A 25,400-nucleotide genomic window follows, 5' to 3' on the forward strand; every position below is an offset into this window, starting at 1 on the left:
TTGGTAGGACGATAGTAAGTTGGTCAGCAAAAACAACATGAGTCACACGAAGTACACCAAATTGAACTTGATCATGGATGAAGTGGTAATTAACTGCTACTTGTTTCATTCTGGAATAAAATATGGGATTGACGCTTAACCGAGTGGCACCAATATCATCACAATAGACAACAAGAGATGACTACACAGTCATATCGAGTTCAGCAAGTAGAAAGCACACCCACCGAAGTTCTGCAATAGTAGTAGCAAGTGATTGATACTCACCCTCAATAGAAGAACAAACAACAACATGTTGCTTCTTTAAACTGCATGAAATGAGATTACGCCCAAGATAAATATGGTATGCATTGGTGGAAGAGTAATCATCTTTATTGCCAGCTCAGTTGGCATCTGAGAACCCATGGAGTTATATAGGAGATTCATGATGTAGAAGAAACCCTTTGTCCAATGTGCTATATAATACGACAAAATTATTTTAATAAGTATTGAATATTCATCAATCAGTTGATGCATAAACTGAGACATCTTATTGACAACAAAGGAAATGTCGAATGAGAGAGAGAGATATTGTAGGTTACCAACAACTACATGAAATTGAGAAGGATAAAAAAAAGGAGAACCTGAGGTCATGGTGGGTGATGAAGAGTTTGTTGGCAATGGGGTGAGAATAGGTTTAGCATATTCCATATGAGTTCTTTTGAGTAGGCCTTTGATGTATCTTTGTTGAGAGAGTAATAAGCCATTACGATGTGAAGCAACCTCAATTCCAAGGAAGTAAGAAAGAGAACCAAGATCTTTCAGAGAGAAATGTTGAGTGAGGTAGATAACAAATTAAGAAATAAAAACATCACTATTACCAGTAATAATAATATCATTGACATACACTAGTAGAAACAGAATATGCTTGCCAGTGTTGAGAATAAATAGGGAAGTATCAGAGTGAGAATTTTAGAAACTTTAATCCATAAGAAATTGACATAGTTCATGATACCAAACCTATGGAGTCTGTTTGAGTCCATAGATAGTTTTATGAAGTTTACATGCATAAGTTGGACTATTGGAATCAACAATGCCCGTAGGTTGTGCCATATAAACATGTTTTGATAACTGGTCTTGAAGGAATGTATTGTTGATATCAAGTTGATGAAGGGATCAACCATTACTAACTGCATTACTAAGTACAAGTCTCATGGTGGTGGGCTTTACAACCGGGCTAAAGGTCTCATGGTAATCCATACATGGTCGTTGATGAAATCCTTTGGCTACTAGACGAGTTTTAAATCTGTCAATAGACGTGTCTTTGAGGGTTTTGAGTCATGAAAATAGGTTAAAGGTCGGGTTGGGCTGTTAGGTGTACGTGAATGTTGAGTTTTTTAATTGGTTTACAGATATTGTTTTTAGCCCGAGTGGTCATGCAATGTTGGGTAGTAGATTGTGTTTCAATAGATGGATTGGTAGGATATGGTGATGGTTGGATGGGTCATGGTTGCTGCTCAGTTTTTATTTGATGTGTTGGTATCTCAGAGGTTTGCGAATTATCATCAAATGGCGGCATTTCTTGAGGGTACCCTTGAGGTGGAGTGTTAAAAGTCGATTGTGATGAAGAAGTTGATGAAATAATAAGCATGGGGGGAATTCAAGTATCTATGGTGGTGGAGGTGGGACAAGGTAAGTAATTAATAAGGGAGGTATACAGGAAAATTGATTCTACAAACTTGACATGACGAGAAACAAATATCTTTGAAGTAGACAGTTCAAAATACATGTCAGCACTTTAAGATAATAAGTATTCAAGAAATATACACAGTTTAGACCTTTGATCAAGTTTGTGAGATTTATATGGACGAAGCCAAGGATAACATAAACAACAAAAAATCTTTAGTTTTGAATAATTTGGCGTTTTGTGAAAAATTAATTCATAGGGAGATGATAGATTGAGTGTAATGGTTGGCATCATGTTTATTAAATAGACAACAGTGGCAAAGGCATGAGATCAAAATGTAATAGGAAGAGAGACATGAAAGAGTAAGGTCATACCAATTTCAACAATATGATGATGTCGTCTTTCTAAGTAGCCATTGTGTTCAGGTGTATGGGGTGGAGTGGTTAGGTGAGAGAAGACATTTAAATAAAGGTAATCATTGAGGTCTATATATTCTCTATCTGAATAGAGTGTGATGATTTTTCTTTTTAAGTAATTTTTCACAGTGGCTTTGTAACGGTGAAAAATTTCTTGAACTTCAGATTTTCGTTTGAGTGGTAAAACCATATGTATATGGTAAAATGATTAAAAAAAATGACAAAGTATTTGAAACCATCTTGTGACAAAATAAGAGAAGTCTATACACCAGAAAAAACAATTTCAAGTGGTCATGTAGAGATAAGAGATAAAGTAGAGAAATGCATATTATGATTTTTATTGCAAAGACATGCATTACATGAAACTCTTTTGACATAGGAGTAAAAAAAATTAAATGATAACTAGCAAGAATATGTTTCAAAATGGGAAGAGCGGGATGGCGTAACTGATGATGACAATTGGATGATGTGGTTTTGACTTGAGAGAAGGCAAGAATTGGAGACGACAGATTTATTAGCCAACCACTCATACACTTCATCTCTAGTATTGCCCATCAAACAGATTGCCCCTGTGCGAAGATCCTTCACATGAAAAGAAGATGATAAAAATTCAACAAAAATATTATTAGTAGTACAAAATTGAGAGATATAAATTAAGTTCTTTTGCATGGTTGGTACACAAAGAACATCATTTAGAGTAAAGGTAGTAGTGAGAATTGGAAGAGATATAGAACTGGTGTGTGTGATGGAGAGACCAGTGTCATTGCCAATCATAACATCATCATAGCCTGTATAGGGCGCATAAAGAGATAAGTTGCTTAAGTTTGTTGTGACATGGTGAAATATTCTATTATCAAGTAACCTGTTAAGCACCTAGCCAATACTACCCAAAAGACCGGCCTGTTAGGAGTGGAAGACATAGGTACTTAACCCAAGACCATAACATCACACCCCTCCTTCGCAGGCCGACGTCCACGACGGCCCACTTGCGATGGCCCACTCCGCCAAGGTCGCCCCCTCCGCACGTGCAGTGGCCTACTCCGTCAAGGTCGCCCCCTCTGGGATTCTAACACATGACGAGGGAGCTACCTCTGATACCAAATATTAAGCACCTAACTAATACTACCCAAAAGACCGGCCTGTTAGGAGCGGAAGACATAGGTATTAACCCAGGACCATAACATAACCAAGCAGGATTGTTGGAGGTGGCTTTAGTAGCATAATGAGTTTGTGTCTGTTATAGTGTTGTCGAAGTATGAGGAGGTGGAAATCCTTTGTTGGTTAGCTGAATTGGTACGAGTTGAAATGATGGACATTGCTTAGCTGAGTACCCTTGGATGCTATAAATCTGACAAAATCCCAGATATGGACGAGGTCAAGGACTGTTGTTGTAAGTTGGAGCACCTACGTTGGTAGCTATGGGTGGTCAGCCAGGGTTGTAGGGCGACGTGCGCCAACTCGCATGACCAGTAGGATATTGAAAGGGTAATCATTAGTTGTTGTTGGACTTTGGTTGGCGCCAACTGGCATTTGTTCGATTCGTTGGATTTACAGTGATTGGAAGATGTGAATTAGGTGTTATGTTTGTATGAATGGATGTTTCAAAAGATAGAAGTTTCTCATGAAGCTCATCAAAGGTGATGGGTGTGTCTCGAACTTAAACATCACGAACAAACTCTTTGTTGTCTTCTCCTAGTCCATCCAAGATCCTCTATACAAAATTTTCTTCATTAATTGGTGTTCCTAGTATGGCAAGCTCATCGGCATGAGATTTAATGTATTGAAGAAAATCGGTGATATTCATAGTACTTTTGGTGGAATTTTTTATAATAATCTTGACTTGTTTGATGCGCCCACGAGATGGTTTAGTGTATGTATTAGCAAAAATAGTTCATGCTTCTCGAGAGGTGGTGGCTCGAGCAATGAATGACATAATTGTAGGAGATAGAGAGCTAATAAGGGCATTAAGGATCAGTTGTTCTTGTCGGATCCAGACATTATAAGTTGAATTTGGATAGATGTTTACAATGAGGGTCTACGGTGGACAGGGTTTGTAGCCATCAATGTACCCAAGGAGATCATACCCGATGAAGAGAGTTTCAAACTGAAACTTACATGAGAGATAGTTGGTAGAGGTGAGTTTGAGATGGGTTTATGCAGAAATATTGATAGTAATAAGATGAAGTTCGTTGGTGTTGAGAGTTGTTGAGTGTACTGGAGCATTTGGAGTTTCATTTATAGTGGTCATAGTGATAGATTTGGCTAAGTCGAAGTATATAAAATAAGCAATGAGTGAGAGTTTTTTTTCCTTTTTGCACGTGCAAAATTCACATGCACAACTCTCTTATATGCACGTGCTTCGTCTTCAACCTCCTGCTGATATAGTCGAGAGCAGTGGTAACACTTGGGCGGCCACTACGGTACGTCAGAACACCTTTCCAAAGGTTCCACCGCGGTCGTCGGAGGTGCATGAGTATCTGTGGTTGTGCAGGAAGCAGTATAGGTGATAGAGAATGCTCAAAACTTTCTATCCGTGCTTGTTTCTTTTTTTATTTTCTTCCGATTGTAGTTGCTCGCACTGGCCAAGCTAGTGTAGGTGACAGAGGAGGAATAGTTGATGGCGATAGAGGCTCAAACAGGTTGTTGAAGAACAATGAGATGCGGGCACCGGTGAGGTGCCAGTGGCTGTTGCAGAGATGATGTTATAGATGGAGAGGAAGAACAAGAGATCTCAAAAAAAAAAATCCAAAAGAATTCAAATATAGAGAAGATGATTAATGAGTTGCTCTGATACCATATGAGAGATTGCTGTTGATTGAACTGAACCAAAATTTTGTATTGATTTAGAGTCATATTTCTATACAGATTTACAACAAGAATCACCTAAACAGAAGGGTGACTCAGATGAGTCTTATTCATATGGAAGACTCAACTAAATAACTAATCTCATGTATACGAATTTTTACAAAGTCAAAATATCTCTGCTCTTTAGTTTTTACTAGTGGAGAATGGAAGTCTTTGCCGATCACTTTATGCCAAACCGCAAAGGTCTGCTCATGAACTTCACTTCGCGTTGTGCTACTTTGTGATTCATGGAAAATAAAAAAACTGGGCAACCATATCTTAGAATTAGTTTTATAAAAATAATTGAAGTTAATGTTTATGATAATTCAATATGATATGCCAATATGTTTCACATACCGGTCACATATTGGACACATCTTGGGCATAACATATTATTGAGAAATTAAAATTTGATAGATAAATTGTATCTATATCTTGTCACCCACTTCAAAATCTGATACATGATACCAGCAACACTAACTGATATAAAATATTCAAATTTCACTAAACGCATTATATCGTTAAGAAGACAAGTTCATAAGCCACATTGACTCCAACCTTATGGCTTATGACTTCCTGCTTGAAATCTTTCTGTTATTTTATGCTTGCTGATTGCTGAAGCCGAAAGGAATGGGACTACCAATCCCACTAAGGAGATTCTTTTACACCAGAGAATTCCAGAACCCTTTATTTTTAACCCTATTAAGTGATTTAAAAAATTAAGCCAGTGCTATTATCTTAAGCAACTAAAGATGATTGATATTGTTACACGGGTGACAAATACTTCTCCACTACACTGTGGAGTTCATGGTGTCTTCCACTCTCATTTATTAAATAAAATAAAAATTGAGAATCTTTGAAATAAAGAATTCGGTAAATAAAACCCATTCGCGTGGATCGTTTAGAGACTCTCGTTTTCTTTTTGGTTTGGCTTTCGAAGAATTCTTTAAGATATCCTATTACCAAGATCAACATAAGATCAATGATAGGCTCAAGAGTCAATTTTCTGACAAACCCATCAATCAAACAGTGATCTTTCTTGATTAATCACACAGCAATAAGAAAGCTTTCCCTGAAACTCGAAACTTTCCCAGGCAGCGATCAGGGTCCTAATTACCGTTTCATGCTGAGACTCGTCTCACGACAACCCGAAGGCATGTATCACGCCAATTAGTGGTCTGTACCAGAGCCAAAGTCCTCCAAGCGTCCCCATTGTTACATCATTCCCAAGTATAATGATAGAGTTAGAAGAAAACTGTTTCCACAAATGTCAACTCCCACTAACGTTTCCCACCATCGCTTCCTTTCGTTCCATCCACTTCTTTCTCCAAACGCCAGGACCCTACACGATATCCACTGAATACTGACTTTGTTTCCTCACGGTTTATCATGCAAACTCCTCACAGTATTTAGCAGCTAGATGGCCGTAGTCTTAGAAGAAGGATTTGATAGCTTGTACAGTCCACTCACGACGAAGACCCGGTGTAAATACTATATCAAAGAGCAAATTTTTATGCTGTGAGTGAGTTTCCTTCTCATGCTAAATGATTGAGGAGATGGGGAGGAGGAAGATCATCATCTTCCTACTCATACTTAGCATACTTTATGAGCCATGCAGTTCCCAACGCTATCGCCATCACCACCCTACCATTGCCACAGACAAAGCTGCACTCCTAGCCTTCAGGCACACTGTGACATGGGACGCATTAGGTAAGCTTCAGAACTGGCGAGCGTCCTCTGATGTATGTAGCTTCGCGGGTGTGACGTGCAACCGGAGGCACCATCGGGTGGTGAAACTTGAGCTTAATGATTCTGGAATTGGAGGCCTTCTCTCCCCATTCTTGGCCAATCTTACCGGCCTAAAAATCCTCAATCTGTCAAACAATGCCCTGTATGGGTCCATTCCGAGTGAACTGGGGTCTCTTCGCCGCCTTCTTGATCTGAAACTAGATGGAAACAGTCTTCGTGGTTCAATCCCAGTGTCTCTTGGTGTTCTTCCTCGTCTCATGTATCTAGACTTCAAGAGTAACCGCTTGACTGGTCCCCTTCCTACTTCTATCCTCTACAATTGTAGTATCTTAGGCTACATAGATCTCTCCTCTAATGTACTCTCTGGTGAAATACCAGCACAAGAAGGGGAACACTTTACTTCTTTGATGTTTCTGAATCTCTACTCCAACAGACTGAGTGGAACTATTCCGGCATCGTTTTCAAAATTTTCTTATTTGGAGTGGCTGGATGTTGAGAACAATAGTCTTTCTGGAGAATTACCATCACATGTTTTGGCCAAACTTCAATCCCTTCGTTTCCTTCATTTGACGGGAAATCACTTTTCAAGCCACGATGGCAACTCAAATCTGGAACCATTCTTTTCTGCACTTTCAAATTGTACACGTCTGGAGGAGATTGAATTAGGTGGAAATGGCCTTGGGGGAGAACTGCCCAGTTCAATCGGTCTTCTCGGGGTCAACTTATCAAACATCAACCTCGAAGAAAACCGAATATTTGGCTCGGTTCCTCCAAACATAAAAAATCTCTCTAATCTCACGCTTCTTAATTTGTCCAGTAACCTCTTGAATGGCACAATTCCTTCGGAGATCAGTCAGCTACCAAGGTTGGAGAGGCTTGTTTTGTCTGCCAACATGTTGCACGGTGAAATTCCTCAAGTAATTGGGCGCATTACTTCACTGGGTCTACTGGATTTGTCAAGAAACCAATTATCCGGTCGAATTCCGGCCAGTCTTGGAGATCTCAAGCGATTGAAGGAGCTGTTACTTCAAGAGAACCAGCTTTCGGGTGAGATACCATCAAGTCTTGGAAGGTGTGTGTCGTTGACCAAGCTAGACCTCTCTTACAACATATTAACAGGAAAAATACCTGAGGAGATATCACAACTGGAAAGCCTGGGTATATATTTGAATCTTTCACATAATATTTTGCAAGGTTTCTTACCTCTGGGGATTGGCAAATTGGAGTTAGTTGAAGCCATAGATCTGTCGGCCAACAACCTTTCTGGAAACATTTCGCCTCAGTTAGAGAGCTGCCTCCGTCTCAGATTGATCAATCTTTCCCACAATGCTCTCCAAGGCATGTTGCCGAAATCCTTAGGCAGGTTACGGAGCTTGGAGGCTTTGGATGTTTCTAATAATTCTTTATCAGGTGAGATTCCCTCTAGCCTTAATGACTGTACTAGCCTTAAGGAGTTGAATCTTTCATTCAACAACTTCAATGGATCAATACCCATGGGTCTCATCTCCTCCTTCACAAATCTATCCTTTATTGGCAATAAACATATTTGTGGGAGAGTTCCCGGCGTACCCAATTGTCGAAGAAGAGGACGGCGGGTTCATGCATCAAAGCTAGTAATCATCATTGTTTCTGTTGTAAGTGCTTCCTTACTGTTGTTGATTCTGGGTTGCCTGCTGGGCTATAGGAAGATCAAATGGAAAATTTTCACAAAGAAAGATTCCAAATGGAACAAGTCAACCCCTGAACTGAAGCTTAATTTCCCCAGAATCACTTACCAAGAGCTGGCCGACGCAACTGAAGGATTTGATCAAGGAAGATTAATAGGTTCAGGCAGCTTTGGACACGTTTATAAAGGGTCTCTGAAGGATGGGACAATCGTTGCAGTCAAAGTGTTACACCTGCAAACCAAGAATTCCACGAAGAGCTTTAATCGAGAATGTGAAGTGCTGAAGAGGATCAGGCATCGCAATTTAATGAGGATTATAACAGCATGCAGTCTGCAAGATTTTAAAGCATTGGTTCTTCCGTACATGGCAAATGGCAGCTTAGAAAGCCATCTTTATCCCGCTGCAATTGGTTCAGATTTTTCCTATTTGAGCTTGGTTCAGAGAGTGAATATCTGTAGTGACATAGCTGAAGGAATGGCTTACTTGCACCATCACTCTCCTGTTAGAGTTATCCACTGCGATTTGAAGCCCAGTAATGTTCTTCTCAATGATGATATGACTGCTTTGGTTTCTGATTTTGGGATCGCCAGATTGGTGATGAACGTTGGCGGAAATGGAGGAGCTGATAGTATGGGTAATTCTACAGCAAATTTGCTTTGTGGTTCCATCGGTTACATTGCACCAGGTACCTCCGTTCACTTTCAAGCTAGAACAGAAAAGCACTAATTGATGACACAACGCTCTGCCTTCACTTTAAGTCTCCTAGATTGCAGTATGTGTTTATCGTCCTTAGTTTTTTTTTGTACTCACTGGAGGACTACTAAGATGTGATGAATCACTCGTTACTTCTGTTAGAAAACCATGGTGGGTTCTTTCCTTTTCAAGAATAGTTAGTGTCTGCTTTATGACGAAAGATTGGGATGAGAGGAGGACGGTAGGCCAAGTATCCTGAAAATAACTGATTTCCCATCTTTTGCAGAGTATGCGTTTGGATCAAGCACCACAACTAAAGGTGATGTGTACAGTTTTGGAGTCTTAGTGCTTGAAATGGTGACAAGAAAGAGACCTACGGACGAGATGTTTGTTGGTGGCTTGAGTTTGCATCTGTGGGTGAAAAGCCATTATCGTGGCAGGGTGGAGAAATTGATTGACCCTTTGCTCATCATGGATGTAAAGGTTGAGAGCCCTGAAGACAGAAAGATGTGGGAGGTTGCACTGGGTGAATTGATCGAGTTAGGCCTCCTCTGCACACAGGAGGCCCCTTCAGTAAGGCCTACTATGCTCGATGTCGCAGACGACTTGGATAGACTCAAGAAGTATCTTGCTGGTGATGCAAGCGCCACTTTTGCTTCCTCATTGGGGATATCCTCCTCAACTGTCATTGGTGGCGATTAAATTCAATATTGTAATTTGATGAAATTCTGGGAGCTTTAACTTCATTTACAGAAAACAACATGAACCTGCAGCTCTTCAACTCTAACTGCAGTTTTCAGGCTTTAGAATACTAGTTTTTGCATAAGGGAAACCGATTGCAGACACATGTCCATCGTTGGATGGAAAAAAGAACACTCACCAACTTCTGTAAAGCCATTCTGAGAGGGTGTCTGGTCACTCATTGAGAATAAAGACAAGCTCACTTGTAGAGTAGTGATGAGTTCTCCATGATGGTGACACCATTTGTTACAGTGAATGTAGCACAAAAAGCCTGGTGGGCGACAGATAGGTGCTCACTTAAGGATTTAAAAATAATAGGAAGAAGATAACCTTGCCAATCTCAGCAGCAAAATCAGAGGAGGTAGATCGACGCAGGAGATTTTTTGTCCGATTGTCTCTCCATTCATTTAGGTTCGCAAATCAAGGGGTGATCACCTCAATATCAGATAAATCACATTTAGAATTTGCAGGCCAAGCATCTCGTTAACTTCGGAATAACTTTGATCCAAACCCGTATGTGATAAAGCATGTTGAGAGAATCTCCGACCATGGACAGGCCGCAGCAACTGGCTGAATACTCGCTTAATTAAAACATCAATCAGGCCTACGGTAGTACCTTTCTCAGGCCCAAGTTACAATAGGCTGAAATAGTAATCTCATTGCAACAAATTTTCCATCAAATCCAAGCCACAGCAATATGGGATAACCTTGTTTGAGCCTACTTCTGGAATGGGATCTTGGCATGTTCATGCAACCCTTAATCTGTTGGAGTTATGTTCATCTTATACTATGGAATCAGTCATTAAAAACGGAGTTTCTGTGGTGTGATACTTCTCTAGAAACTATTTAACTTTGGAATTGCTGGTGGAATGTTCAGGTAAACTTTGGATGACGTCGAGCTTTTTGTTTTCTTCAAAACTATTTTTCTGCTCCTGAAAGCCAACTTTCGTAGACTTTGCTGGTAGTTTCTTAGATCATATCCAAGGCATACTGACGAAAGTTGGAAAGTTGGAAAGTTGATTGCAAACTTATAATGCTTAAGGCCATGTTCACTAACTTCTGTGTTTAGGCAAGGGGCTACATGAGAAGCATTGGTGCTTCAGCTGTAATTTGTAGATTTTCACGAGACAATGTTCTCTAAAAAATAGTGAATCTGTTAAGTCATTGACGAGGTTGTTACTTTGAAATCCAGAAAACTAAATGGGGAAAAAGGTCTAAAATATTGAAAAATTTAGAAGAAAGAGAAGCAAAAGAATTGAAGTAATGCTAAAGCAATGACCAACTTGCACCATGCTTTTGTTGGATTTGTAAACTTGATCCATATCCAGAAACCAAGCCCAACTCAAAGAAACATCAAGAATAAGAGGTAAGTCGGTTTTTCCAAGAGATAAGGACATTGAGTTGGCAAAGAAGTTTGAAAAACTAGAAAAGGAATGACAATGAATTTTCCATGTAATAGAGACCATGTGGTGATTATTCACCGTTGATATCTATAAATACCACTGTAAGCTATGTAAAATGATAAGAAGAAGAAAGAATAAATTACAGAGAGAGACAAAGCCTTAAAGAGATCGTTTTAATTTCCAACATTGGTATCAGAAGTAGTGGAAAATTGTTGTACAAAGCTTCCTTTGCCAAGCTCTCGGTGAAACGATGCCATCGATGGAAGATTTTTCCGGCAAAGTTTTCTGGAAACAGAGAAACAGAGAGACGACGTTCTCTAGTTTTTTGGGAGAGAAAAGAGGAAGATGACCAGTTAGACCTGGTCCCGAACTTCTTTTGGGTTTCTGCTAGACCCGAATTCATCAAAAGCGTTAAAACGATCGGTTCTGTGGTCAACTCGGTTTCAACTCGATCGGTTATGCGGTCGACTCGTCCGATATCTCGTAAACCCGGATTCATTAAAGCAAGGGTTCCCGTGCGGATAACTCGTCCAGCTCGTGCTCAACCTACCTCCAACTCGGTTGGTTCGGTTCAACTCGGTGAGTTGACTCAGCAATCTTCTTGTGGCCCGTGACAACATGTTTGAAATCCGATTGAGGTGATTTTGGAGGTGTTGGACTCTTATCATTGGGAGCCTCAATATGATAAGGTATAAACCTTGAAACAAATTTTCAAAGTTTTCTTTATTGAAAAATATGGCAGGCACCCCTCTAAGTGTTGACACTCAGCAACAATAATTACGGCAACTGGAGTATCAAGATGAAGACTCTTCTTGGAGCACACGATGTTTGGGACATCATTGAAAAAAGGCTTTAGCAAGCCAAAAAGAGAGGATGAGAGGATAATCTTACACAAGAGCAGAAGACAACTTTAAAGGATTCAAGAAAGAGAGATTAAAAAAATCTCTCTACCTCATCTATCAAAGATTAGATGATGGTGTCAAGTGCAACATCCACCAGAGAGGCGTAGAAGAAGTTGCAAACCTCTTACAAAGGAGTCGAGAAGGTGAAGAAGGTCCGTCTCCTAGAGGTGAGTTTGAATATTTACATATGAAGGCATCCGAGACTAGTTCGGAGTAGCAACTGTCTTTAAAGAAATGATGAAAAGTTAAGAAGATACTCCACATATCGTCGTGATGATGAAAGAAACCAAAGACTTGGAAGAAATGATGATCGAGCAACTCCAAGCAAAATTGCAAACTTCTAAAGAAAAGTACAAAAGGAAGCAAACACTTCAGCAGATTATGGAATCTATTTGGAGTTAAGGACCAAGTTTAAGGGGGGGGATGTTGGATTTGTAAACTTGTTCCATATCTATAAACCAAGCCTAACTCAAAGAAACTTCAAGATTAAAAGGTAAGTCAATAATTAAGTCAATTTTCCAAGAGATAAGGACGTTGAGCTGGCATAGAAGTTTGAAGAACCAAAAAAAGAATGGCAATAAATTTGCCATGTAATAGAGACTTATGTGGTGATTATTCACCGTTGTTATCTATAATAAACCATGTAAAACGATAAGAAGAAGATAGAGAAGAATACATAGAGAGATATAGAAGTTGTTCTTCTTCTTCCATCTCTGTGAGAAAATTCAGAAATTTACATAGACGTTAAACAGAGAGTGACAGAGCCTTAAAGAGATCATTTTATTTCCAATAGTTTTATATGCAATCTATTTATTACAAAGAGAACTTCAACGTTCCACTTTGTTCAATAGAATAACTACTTGTACCTGTCATCTACCCACCATTATTCGATAGAAAACTTTATAAAGCTGAATCAAAATTGTAGAAAACTGTTGGAAGCTGAATCAATAGAATAACTATTTGTAGACGTTTAACATGATGTAATTTGCAATGATCATTTGTAGAAGAGGAATACCTTTGGGAGTCATAAAGAGAGATGGAGTCCCAAATATCAAGACGTCCTCTATCTTACCTGGTTATGACAGGTTGATTAGTGGATTTATAATGTGGCTATGTTCTGAGGTTCAAAACTACTGGTGCACCTGTATTCAAATTCTAACAGATGCTTCCACTTTTAGAAACAAAATCATCACTCCCGCACTCCCACTAGGCCAGTGGTCTAAGACTCTGTATGATGTATTGATCTCAGTTATTTTCTATTAAGTTCCCTTCCCTTTGTCTCCCTTCGATGACGAAGTTTCTCCAATTCCTACAGTCTATTTCCTGCTCCATTACTTGCAACAATTTAAACTAACAAATGGATCATCTTCCCATGATATTGATTCAACTTCTCCTCAGCACAGTTCTGTGTTTAATCCATGTGCTATCACTAGGAATCTCTAGAATTACTTTCTGACAAACAACTCTCATGGCATTCAAGAAAGGCATAAGTTCCGATCCAAGGAAATTTCTTGAAAATTGGGAGGAGTCTACCCATGTCTGCAACTGGAATGGAGATTTTTTGTGTTTCAAATGTCACACGAGTGATTCATCTCATTCTTGCAGGTAGCAATCTTCATGGAACTTTCTCACCTTATTTATCTAACCTAACTTACCTAAAAACAATTGATCTTCCTCAGAATTCATTTCATGGACCCATCCCATCAGAACTTGGAGAATTGGCTAGCCTGGATGGATTCGGTATGAGAGGAAACGAGATGCAGAATGAAGTCCCAGAGAGCTTTGGGCAGCTCACTCGATTTTGCTATATTAATCTTAGTAATAACCAGCTGCAAGGGTCGCTTCCAAGCTCACTCTTATATAACTGTACTCAGTTGCAATATATTGACCTCTCAAACAATTCTTTTACTGGTGTCATTCCTTCTCAGATTGGAAACAGTCTGCCACTTCTGCAAACTCTAAACCTTTACATGAACTAGCTGAATGGTTACTTCCCACCATCTCTTTCCAATGCCTCAAGTAAGGTTGATCTCGATCTTGAGCTTAATTATTTCACAGGTCCCTCGCCTCCACTGCCCGTAAGATATTTGTTTGAGCTCGAAACACTTCATCTTTCATACAATAGTTTTTTAAGTGATTACAGCAATACAAACCTCGCTCCTTTCTTCACCTCCACTGCAAATTTGACTTATTTTCGGGAGCTGGAGTTGGCTGAACGATCTTGGAGGTGAAATACCTCTGGTTATTGGTTGTCCGCATACTAATCTTTATGAGCTTCATCTTGAAGATAATCTCATTCATGGTACAATTCCTTCAAGTATTACTAATTTGTCTAATCTGGCCCTCTTGAACTTATCTAGCAACGGTTTAGATGGAACCATCCCCCTAGAGTTGTCTTTGTTACCCAAGCTAGAGAGGCTTTGTTTATCGAACAACTCTCTTGCTGGTGCAATTCAAGCAGCTTTAGGTGTTTTGTGATGCAGGAGAAGCTGAGTCAAATGATGCTGAATTATCAGATAGCACGTTGTTGGCTTTGAAATACCTCAAGTTAACCGATTAGCGTAAAGCGGGTAAGTAGGCGGATTCGTAGTCGGATCCGTAGTCGAACCTTTTCCTGAACCCGGGTTGGACCAAACTTTTGAGGGTTTAGGGTTTGTTTTATTTTGAGCTGCAGCTCGGGCTTGTCGGGGGCATTGAGTTCTGTTTAAAACTCTGTTATGTAAACAGAGAGGATAAATATTGATATTGAGATATTGTGAATTGAAAATCAGAGAGGTTTCTCTGGGTTTTTAGGGGCGGGTCTCTTGCGTTCCTCCCGTGAATCATCAGTTTGATTGGCCTACATGATAATCGCTATCATATCCGGTGTCAGTTGGTATCAGAGCTTCAAGCTGGGGAAGAAGCTAGGTCTCGCCAGAGACACTACAGCAAGAAGCAGTTAGAAGGGTCGACGAAGACGATGCCGTCACCGGAGCTACCGCTCGACGCTACTATCGGAAGAACTCGGGATTCGATTGAGCAGACCTCGACACTCGATCGAACAGAGCAGTTGTTCGTGGTTGTTGCCGAAAGATAGGGCTTCGGTAGGGAGAGGGTTCGAGATCAACATCGTCACTGTTGGTACCATCGTATGACGTTGCAGTTGCCGTGGCCGTGGCCGAAACTGTCGTCAACAGAGCTGGCTGAACAGAATGAGTTCGGGACTGACAGAAAATAGGGATTTCGTGGTGCCGAAGCAAGGGTTTGTCTGAGAAAGGAGAACCTCATTGCCAGGAGCGAGCTAGCGTCACGGGAGGCTACGGGCTGCTGGAGACGACGGTCGGAGAGGGTCCTCGAAGAAGTCTCGATTTCAAAAAAAAAAAAAAAACAGGGGCTCAGAAATTCCGCTTTCGGGAGATTTCGCCAGCGTCTGTATTTTTTTTATTTGGGAGCAGCGACGTCTCAATTTTGGCTAAAAAAACAAAGAGGCTCCGAAATTCCGCTTTCGGAAAATTTCGTCCGCTTCAGAAAAGTTTTCGATTTGGGGAAATCCCATTTTTTCTATACATTCGCTTTGGGGCACTCTCGTTTCTAGAGGCAACGAGATTGACGCGCAACACATCTGCAGCGCCTTCCAAAGATGAAATTTTGCCAGTTTCCATGGCTGGTGGTCGTGGTCTTAGTCGCAATGTTCAGGCTATAATGCTTGAAGATTTATAGAGGCAAGTTGCAGAGTTAACCCAGCGTCTAATGGCGCAGGATTTTGGTGATAGTGAGATGGAAGATCACGATTCTGATGCCAGGTTCGCACACCCATATTGCAATCATGCTCGATTCAGGGAACACAGCGATCAGGGAGATCGACCTGTAGACCTCGATTTCAGAGTGACGCTACCCGAGTTTTTTGGTATATTACAGGTCGATGGATTCGTCGATTGGTTGCATGAAATAGAGCGTATCTTCGAGTAAAAGGAAGTCCCAGATCGTGTCAAGGTGAAACTGGTTGCCATCAAACACAAGGGCAGAGCATCTACGTGGTGGGTGGAATTGAGGCGATCACGAGACCGACAAGGCAAGGCGAAGATCACTGATTGGGAGAAGATGAAGAAGAAGATGAAGGGTCACTTCCTTCCTTTCGGCTATACTCAAACCTTGTTTCAACGACTTCATTTGTTGCGGCAAGGCCCGAGATCAGTGGATGATTACACGGAGGAGTTCTATCAGTTGATCACCCGGAATGATCTATCTGAGACGGAAGAGCAAATGGTGGGACAATATTTGGGGGGTTATGACAGCCCCTGCAAGATGTCCTCAGTCTTTACTCGCTGTGGACCGTTTCTGAAGCATACCAGCATGCATTGGCTGTAGAAAAATAGCAGAACATGAGGCCCATGATTAGAAGAGATCAAAGTAGCCCACCAACTAGTCCTCCAGAATCCGTTCCTGCCCAGCAGCCTACACAAAGTACTTCTAACTCACATATTAGATGTTTCCGATGTGGTGAGCGGGGCCATAAAGCCACTGAGTGTCGGAAACCTGCTAGTCAGAAGGGCAAAAATCTTCTGATTGAGGAAAACGTGGTAGATGCAAATGAGGAGATTGGTGAGCCTATGTATGATGATGATGAGGATGTAGATGTGTTATATGGTGATGACAATGAGATTCTGGTTGTTCGTAAGAGTCTGTTGACTTCCAAGGGGGATTCAGGGGATGATTGGATACGAACCAATATTTTCCACACAACCTGCACAGTCGCCGATAAAGTCTACAAGATGATCATTGACGGTGGCAGTTGTGAGAATGTCGTGTCTGCGGAGACTGTCCAGAAATTTCAATTGACGATAGATCATCATCCCCAATCGTACAATTTGTCGTGGCCGACTAACGGCAGTGAGGTAATAGTAGATAGGAGATGCCTAATATCTTTTTCCATCGTCATGAAATATTTTGATAATGTTTGGTGTGATGTTGTGTCTATAGATGTTTGTCATGTATTGTTAGGCAGACCTTGGCAGTATGATCACAGTATTATTCATGATGGGCGAAAAAATATATATTCCCTTAGCCTCAAAGGGAAAAAGATTGTGTTGGCACCTCGTCGGAAATGACCCACTCCTACCCCGATAGCCGGTACTACTAACCTGCTTTCACTGTCCAGGTTTTTAATAGAGATAGAGCGTGGAGACATAGTCTTTGCTCTACTACGTTGCGGGAATAGTGCCACAAACATGAATCCAGATTTCCCAGTAGAGGTACCGCAGCTACTAGCAGAGTTTTCTAACCTGATGCCAGATGATCTTCCTCCTGGACTACCGCATGAGCAGGCAAAGCTGGCCATTCACGAGACTCATGCCAAGTACCAGGTTAAGGCTGACAGTCGCCATCATCAGGTACTTTTTGGTGATGGTGATTCTAGTGAAGTTACTGTGAACTCGAGGACGAGTTATTCCAACCTGAGGCGACTGATGCAGGAGAAGCTGAGTCAGATGATGCTGAATTATCAGATAGCACGTTGTTGGCTTTGAAATACCTCAAGTTGACCGATCAACGTAAAGCGGGTAAGTAGTCGGATTCGTAATCGGATCCGTAGTCGGATCTGTAGTCAGACCTTTTTCCTGAACCCGGTTGGACCAGGATTTTGAGGGTTTAGGGTTTGTTTTATTTTGAGCTGTAGACCAGGCTTGTCGGGGCATTGAGTTCTATTTAAAACTTTATTCTGTGAACAGAGAGGATAAATATTAATATTGAGATAATGTTAATTGAAAATCAGAGAGGTTTGTCTGTGTTTTCAAGGGTTTATCTCTTGCGTTCCTCCCATGAATCAGCAGCTTGATTGGCCTATAGGATAATCGTTATCCCGTCCAGCGTCACTTTGTCTCACCTAAACTGACGGGGTTTCAATCAGAAGGATCATAAAGTGTGGGTTCGGAAAAAATGCTTGTGCTCGAGGTAAAACTACCCCTGTTCTAGTATCGAATCACCCCAGGATCACTTACAGAGAAGTTGCAGACGCTACAGGAGGATTTCATGAGAGCTGACTGATAGGATCCGATAACTTTGGACGGGTCTGCAAGGGAGTCTTTAGCGATGCGACTGTGGTTGCAGTGAAAGACTTGTAACTGCAAGCTTGGAATTTTACCAAACGCTTTAATAGGGAGTGTCAGATTTTGAAGCAAATCAGGCATAGAAAATGAGAATTGTGACTGCGTGTAGTTTGCCTGACTTCAAGACTTTGATTTTCCCCTTTATGACTAATGGAAGTCTTGAGAGTTATCTTTATGGTGACAGCATGGATTCTTCAAGCTTGAGTCTAATTGAGAGGGTTAATATTTGCAGTGATATTGCAGAAGGGATGGCTTATCTACATCACCATTCTCTTGTACATGTCATCCGCTGTGACTTGAAACCCAGTAATATTCAGCTTAATGATGATATGACCGCCCTTATATCCGATTTTGGGATTGCTAGGTTGGTTATGACTATTGATCAGGAGGGAAATATGAACATCCACAACACTACAAACTCCACTGCAAACCTGCTTTGTGGCTCAGTTGGATACATTGCTCCAGGTACAAATATCTTCCTCTACTCTCTGAACACCGTATTTGTAGCACCTCTGATAATTTACTAGGATATTTTATTCTTGACTAAGATGTTTTATCGTTATGTGGTAGACAAAGTGTGGGTTGGGGAGATATGCATCTACCAAGGGAGATGTGTACAACTTCGGCGTTTGGTTACTGGAAAGAGACCTACAGACGAGTTCTTCAATGGCGGCCTGAGCTTGCTTGATAAGATGGGTTAAGACCCATTATTATGGGAGATTAGAGAAGGTCATAGATTCTGTCTCTTTTGAGAGTTTCATGGGATCGAAGCCCAGAAGTCAGAAGTGAATGGAAAGTAGCACTAGTTGAACTAATTGAATTAGACCCACTATGATCGACATAGCCGATGGTTTGGGTTGACTAAAGCGGTACCTCTCCAGGGATACCACTGCTAAATTTGCATCTTCACTAGGGATGTCATCTTCTACTGTTATTGAAGATTAGGATAACTAGATTTCTAAGGATTGTCTACGTTCGATGAGGCATAGTATATTATGTTAATTTCACCAAAATTACCATTTAAAACAACTTATTTTGAAAACAACGATGTCATCAAATTATTTTGAAAAATACCCAACTTTGACCGGTCCACTGCACATGTGTGCAGTCAAAGGCAACATGTAAGCTTTGATTGCTTACATGTTGCCACATCATCAACACAGTGAAGTTAGATGAACACGTTGTCTACCATGTCATTATTTCGCCACGTCTTCTGCCATGTCAGTTGCCACGTCGATAAATTTTTTTGAATATTTAAAAAAAACCATAAAAAATCAAATACACTTTTTATTACTTTATATCTAAAATAATAAATTATTAAAAAATTTTAATAAGCAATGAAAAATTAACTCTTACTTATTTAATACCATTTAATATCAATACAAATATTTATTAATTAAAAAAATTTACGTTACACTTTTTATTACTTTATATTTTAAAAAATAAAAAATAAAATAAGTATACTAATTAGATTTAAAATATTTAAAAAATTAAAATATATATAAATTGAAAAAATACACAAAAAATTATTTTAGAGTTTAAAAATACAATTTATATGTATAATTTTTATCACATTATTTAAAAAAATAAATTATTAAAAAAACATATTAGTTAATTAAAAATATTACAACACCTTTTATTATCAATTAAAAATATTTATTAACTAAAAAATTATGAAAATTTAACTTGAGTTTAAAAAATAAATGTACTGGTACACTTTTTATTACCTTCTATTTAAAATAATAAGTTATAAAAAATCTTACTCTTACCTATTTAACACCTTTTTATTATTGATTTAAAAAATATTTTAATTAATTTTTTTAAAATTTTATTTTTGAGTTTAAAAATCAAATTTATCAATACATTTTTTTCAAATTTATCGATAGATTTTTTATTACCTTATATTTAAAATAATTAAAAATAAAATAAATATACTAATTAATTAAAAAAAATTTTACTCTTACTAATTTTAAATATTTTATTATCAATTTAAAATATTTTAAAATTTTTTAATTGAGAGGGGGGGGGGGGGGGGGGGGGGGGGGGCGTCGAGGCCGAGGCCGAGGCCGAGGCCGAGCGGTGGGGAGCGGCGGCAGCAGGCATTGCGAGAGGGGAGAGGAGAGGGGGCAAGAGGAGAGGAGAGGAGGCCGAGGCCGAGGCAGAGCGGCGGCAAGAGGACGAGACGAGAGGAGAGGAGAAAGATGAGCGGTGAAATAAAAAGTGTATTTGATTTTTTATGGTTTTTTTAAATTATTCAAAAAAATATCATTTAATGACATGGCAACTAACATGGCAGAAGACGTGGCGAAATAATGACGTGGTTGACGACGTGTTCATCTAACTTCACTGTGTTGATGACGTGGCGGCATGTAAGCAGCCAAAGCTTACGTGTCGCCTTTGGCTGCACACATGTGCAATGGACCTGTCAAAGTTGGGTATTTTTCAAAATAATTTGATGACATCGTTATTTTTCAAAATAAGTTGTTTTAAATGGTTATTTTGGTAAAATTCCCGATTTTAGATGTTGTGGAATACAGATTGCATAATAAGGAACTAGCAGCAAGGTAGTTGCCAAGAAATAAGACAGAGTTCAGTAAAAAAACAAAACAAAACAAAGTCATTGATCTTTAAAGGAGATGAGAGGTCTCACCAAAAGAAGCCCTTTCTACTACGAAAAGGTGGTTTGCTCAAAGCTTACTGAAATGGACATATGAGGTTGAAAAGAAAAGATCACTTTTCTTCTCTCTTCTTCAGCTCCAATTGATGCCATCATTTTACAGTGCCAGACTCTCTAGTTTTGAATCAAGTTTAAGTCAACCAGCTCAAAAATCTAAAAAGAAACATAAATTAAGGTTATAGATTTAAAAAAAATATAATTTAACTAGCATTCAAAAATATATCTATTAACGGTCTGGTTCAGTCTGGCTTTTGCTATAATGAGATTATTTAAACCTTATTTCGGATATCGATATGTAATCGGTGTTTAGATATTGTGCTTAATGATCAACCGCACACATTAAGTATCAAGACGCCTGGTCCGCAATAGAAGTTTTCAAAACTCATCATCAATTCCTAACCAGCCAGTAATAAGAAATATGATCTCATACAGTTCCTTCAATATTGTCAAAATGCACTTCAAAAACCTTTCATTATATCACTTTTCATTATGCGTATATTAAATTACATGAGATTCACAAAATTATAATTATACAATCCAAAATGCTATACACAAAACTTTTTTTTGTTTTGTTTTTGTTTTAATTCGCATCACTGTTTACAAACAAACCTTAACCCTAACTTCAATGGGAGCTCTGGAGGAAAGAAGCAGTGCTGCAATCAGACCGAATGTCTCTTCCAACTTACAAAGAAATGGTACCAGACGTTTCTGCCATTAGCAAGCTTTGAAGCATTGAAGAACAACCACGAATAGAGTCTCTTGACGAAGACTCAGAAAAACCCTTATGATTACTAGAGGGCTAGATAGAAAATGAAAGCATTGCCTGTAAAAAAAGGAACCAGTCAAATGAATTACCAACCATGGCAATAAGCAAAAAAAGAACTCAATTGATTCAAGCCAGAAACAGCATAATGTACCTCAATGATAGAGTCCATAGTCTTATTGGGCGGAGATCTCTTCTCAGCATTTGGAATTCTAATCTGGGACTTTATCGATTCAAGCTGCTCGTTTATCTGCCTCAACAACTTCAATTCCTCTGTTCTTTTATCACGCCCCTCGAGCTTCATTGTATCTATCTCATTCTCTAGTTTCATCACACGGTCATTAATCTCTAAATTATTCGATTGGAGCAGAGGGCGTCCATTTTTTGGATCCTCAACAAGGCAGTGGAAATCATTCGTAGCCACATCACTTTGGGTGGGCATTTTCAACTCATGTTGTACACAAGCTGCCTGCTTGGATAATTGCCCTTTTCCGTTGTTGCCATTGTCTTCAGTGGTATCAACAGGGATCGATTCCATCTCCCTCAGCTTACTTCCATTTTTGGAGATCAGGTTTTCTGCTGCCTGCTTCTGATATAGCGAGACAGCATATACATCTTTAACGCATGGTGACTGAGGACAACGTTTGTTGAACTCTGATCTGTCTTCTGCACAAGAGTTCGAACATGATAAACCACCTTCAGTTTGCAGAAAACAACAGTAACACCCACACTCTGAGTTCGAACTCACAGAATATGCTGCAATATTTGCACAAGGTTCCTTAGTAGCTGAAACCCATTTTGAAATTTCTTCACAGTTTTTATCATCCAGGTCATTCATCTTTTCCAAGCAAGAATGGAAATATTCAAATACAGATTCTTCAGGCACCGCAGATATTTCTCCAGAAACTCTGCATCCATTTGCACAAAAAATGTCATTTGCACAATCCCGGTCTCCTTCAGGTTTTCCTGTTGTCATTTCTCCAAGAGAAAGTGAAGCTTCTTTCCTTTGACTGCTAGCTATCTCAGGCCTCGAGGAATTAAACTTCATAACCGGTAAAGAAGCTCTTCTTCCGATACCTTGCACGCCAATATCACCTAATTGGGCTCCATTACTGTACATACTGGGACATTCAAAGAACTTCTTGTCTGTAGTATCTATATCAGGAAAACCAATACTCTGTAATTTGTGACGGTATGCATGTACTTGGAACTTCAGAGAGACAATTTCCAGTTCTTTCCTGCAGAGTAGATCTTCAAAAACAGCTAAAGTTTCCTCAGCATGATGTAGTTTTTCCTCCGTCATTCTCTTATATTGACTGGCTTCCATATGCTCTGCAGCTTTCGCTCCTTGCACGCGTAAGATCATAGATAGAGCTTCACTTGCAGCAGTTGCTGCTGATTCTCTTTCCTCTTCTAATTCTAGATGAAGCTTCTGTATAACTTGATGCTGAGCCAGAAGTGCTTCTTTCAAAGCGGAAACTTCAATCTCCGCCATATCTGTACTTAGACTGCTTAAGGCCATGAAATATCCTGTGAGGTTGAGTAGGGAGAAGTCAGCAGATCTATTCCAAAACCCATAGAAAAAACAACCTCAATGAAGTTGGTTATCATGCATATACATTCAAGAGAAGAGTAACAACCGATTACTGTGAAGTCACAATGAAAACCATGATGAAAGAACTACAATTGGAGAAAATACGATCGAACACAGAATCAGAGAGACGGTACATTGAGCAAATTGTATGCTAACCTAAAGAAGAATTTGAGAGTAGAAAAAAGTGCATCATTGTCTATCTTTTTCTTTGAATGGTCTAACAATGGAGATTCGGAGCAAACGGCAAAGGGATTTACCTGATTGTTGACCCCCACCAACAGAAAACGGCACATGAAAGGAATCGGAATTCGTGGGAGTAAGGCTTATCTCATCAATACTGAGACGTGCCAGTTCACCGAAAATCAACTTTACGCTGAAGTAATATCTCTAAACACTGAATCCAAATGGAATACAGTAATATATTTTCCAGATACCCACCTGCTAATAAAATGAATAAGATCCAGTTCACGAAATAACGAGAACTTTCAAGGGATCGAAAGAATATGAAAGCCCAAACAGGAAGACAGATTCGACCGAATACAAAATCCGGAACAGGAAGATGCTTTCCTCCTGCCATTACCTCTACGAAAAACCATTAGACTTTGAAATTCCAATACAATAACCCAAATTATCATCATGTTTTACAAGCTCATGGCTCTGTTCGAGCAAAATCTATCTCCTAATAGTTTTTCTTTCCTCCCTTCGTCTCCATTTTGCAGAAGAAACAGGGAGGAGAAGAAGAAGCAGAAGAAAGACGACAAACGAGAAACTCCAAAAAAGAAAAGAAAAAAGATTCAACCATTGACAAAAACGACAAGATAACTTATACGACTCACCTTAGATCATCCGAATCCAACTTCAAGAACAAAGCAAACCAGCCTCGATCTTATAAAAATTGAAACCCTAACCCTAACATCAACTCGTAGTGGAAGATGATTACAACAGAAACCGACTTCGAGTGGAAGTCGTCTTCAATACTCTTTTACAATAGAGAACAAAACCAGAACCTGGTCTCGCTTTTCAGCGTATTTCCGTTACTCCGGCGTCTTTGTCACTTTAAAAACTAGTCATGGCCGACCAACGGCTACAAAACTAACTTTTTGGCGCGTTCAATGAGGCCCAGATCCCGGCGTGGCGAGACTTGGTTGGGCGCGGTTCTTTGTATTCTCTTAAGACATGACTGGTTATGATTTGACTCGAGGGGCCAGATGGGCAAATCGCGCAGGCCGATGGCCCAACCCCGATGGCGCATGGCGTCCGACACTTATCAACTGTTTAAAGAAAGGAGGCAGGCCGGTTTGTGAGTTGACTCACCGACATATTGATGGCTGCTCGGATTGTGTTTGAGGTCACAATCGATGCAAAAAACACTCAGATTGTTTTTTAATATTTTAGGAAGGGGAAAAATATAAAAAAAACTCATTCATTATTTTTTTATACCCCAAACAATTTTTTTTCAATGAGGCCATTGGTCAAATTTCATTTTCATAGCTTATTAAATAATAAAAATATATTTCATAATACCATTTTTAGTAGAATTCTTCAAATATTATTTATCAAATGTAGAAATATTTTTTCATAGTTATAAGTTTTCGAGAAGTTTTTAATTTAAAATCTTTTTTAGTTTCGTCATAGAAAATTGCCTAGAAAATTAATTTTAATCTTTAATAGTTTATTAGTATAATTTTCAAAGAATAATAAGAATTTCATGTTTTGTATATCACCCAACAATATGGTATAACATAGTTTATAAAAATAATATATATAAATTATATGACATAATATGATGTGAAATAAAAATGTAATATTTTCTTTATAAAATAAAAAATATAATTTTATAACAGAATTTCTTACTCTAAATATATTAATATTTAATTAAATAATGATATATTTACATTTTTAAATTAGTTTGGATTTAATTTTGCCGTGGTTTACCTATTCAAGAAGATTTATAAGGTTGGTGTGATCGATCCATGGGAGCACGAATACGGTCCCCACTTCTCCTACTGTGAACTGAAGCAGTCCATCATGAACGTCCGCGACAAAGTGTTGCTCGGCTTCGGCGGTTACGGGATTAATCTACAAGGGCACTCTCCTGAACACCAATACTTGGATCGAGGTTAAGCGATTATCCCATGAATCCAAATAGGGGCAATGGGAATTTGTTGCTGAAATCGCAAGCATTGGCCGGCTTCGCCACCGGAA

The 25,400-nt window shown here is 39.4% G+C and overlaps 2 protein-coding genes and 1 pseudogene across 4 annotated transcripts; 2 read left to right on the top strand and 1 right to left on the bottom strand.

Moving 5' to 3' along the window:
• Positions 1-6,479: 6,479 nt before the first annotated feature.
• LOC137950194 (putative leucine-rich repeat receptor-like serine/threonine-protein kinase At2g24130) lies at positions 6,480-9,734 on the top strand. Its single transcript, XM_068796581.1, has 2 exons — positions 6,480-9,024; positions 9,319-9,734. The coding sequence occupies exons 1-2, from the start codon at positions 6,480-6,482 to the stop codon at positions 9,732-9,734; spliced, it is 2,961 nt and encodes a 986-aa protein (XP_068652682.1).
• A 3,806-nt stretch (positions 9,735-13,540) lies between these two features.
• On the top strand, positions 13,541-19,106 carry LOC137950196 (putative leucine-rich repeat receptor-like serine/threonine-protein kinase At2g24130; annotated as a pseudogene).
• A 2,216-nt stretch (positions 19,107-21,322) lies between these two features.
• LOC137950695 (uncharacterized) lies at positions 21,323-24,182 on the bottom strand. Of its 3 annotated transcripts, none has more exons than XM_068797292.1 (4): positions 24,032-24,182; positions 23,453-23,633; positions 21,756-23,131; positions 21,323-21,661 (listed from the first exon to the last, which is right to left on the bottom strand). In XM_068797292.1, exons 3-4 carry the CDS (start codon positions 23,121-23,123, stop codon positions 21,638-21,640), a joined length of 1,392 nt encoding a protein of 463 aa, XP_068653393.1. In that variant the 5' UTR covers positions 23,124-23,131; positions 23,453-23,633; positions 24,032-24,182; the 3' UTR covers positions 21,323-21,637. The 3 variants fall into 3 exon arrangements, with proteins under 3 accessions (XP_068653393.1, XP_068653392.1, XP_068653394.1); XM_068797291.1 differs by having other exon boundaries at positions 23,453-23,765; XM_068797293.1 differs by lacking the exon at positions 23,453-23,633.
• Between the last annotated feature and the right edge of the window lie 1,218 nt (positions 24,183-25,400).

Source organism: Aristolochia californica, unplaced genomic scaffold, assembly GCF_029961685.1.
Source record: "Aristolochia californica isolate CCGP_79_NKW_82.1479 unplaced genomic scaffold, dmAriCali1.0.hap1 SCAF_14, whole genome shotgun sequence".
NCBI classification, from domain to species: domain Eukaryota; kingdom Viridiplantae; phylum Streptophyta; class Magnoliopsida; order Piperales; family Aristolochiaceae; genus Aristolochia; species Aristolochia californica.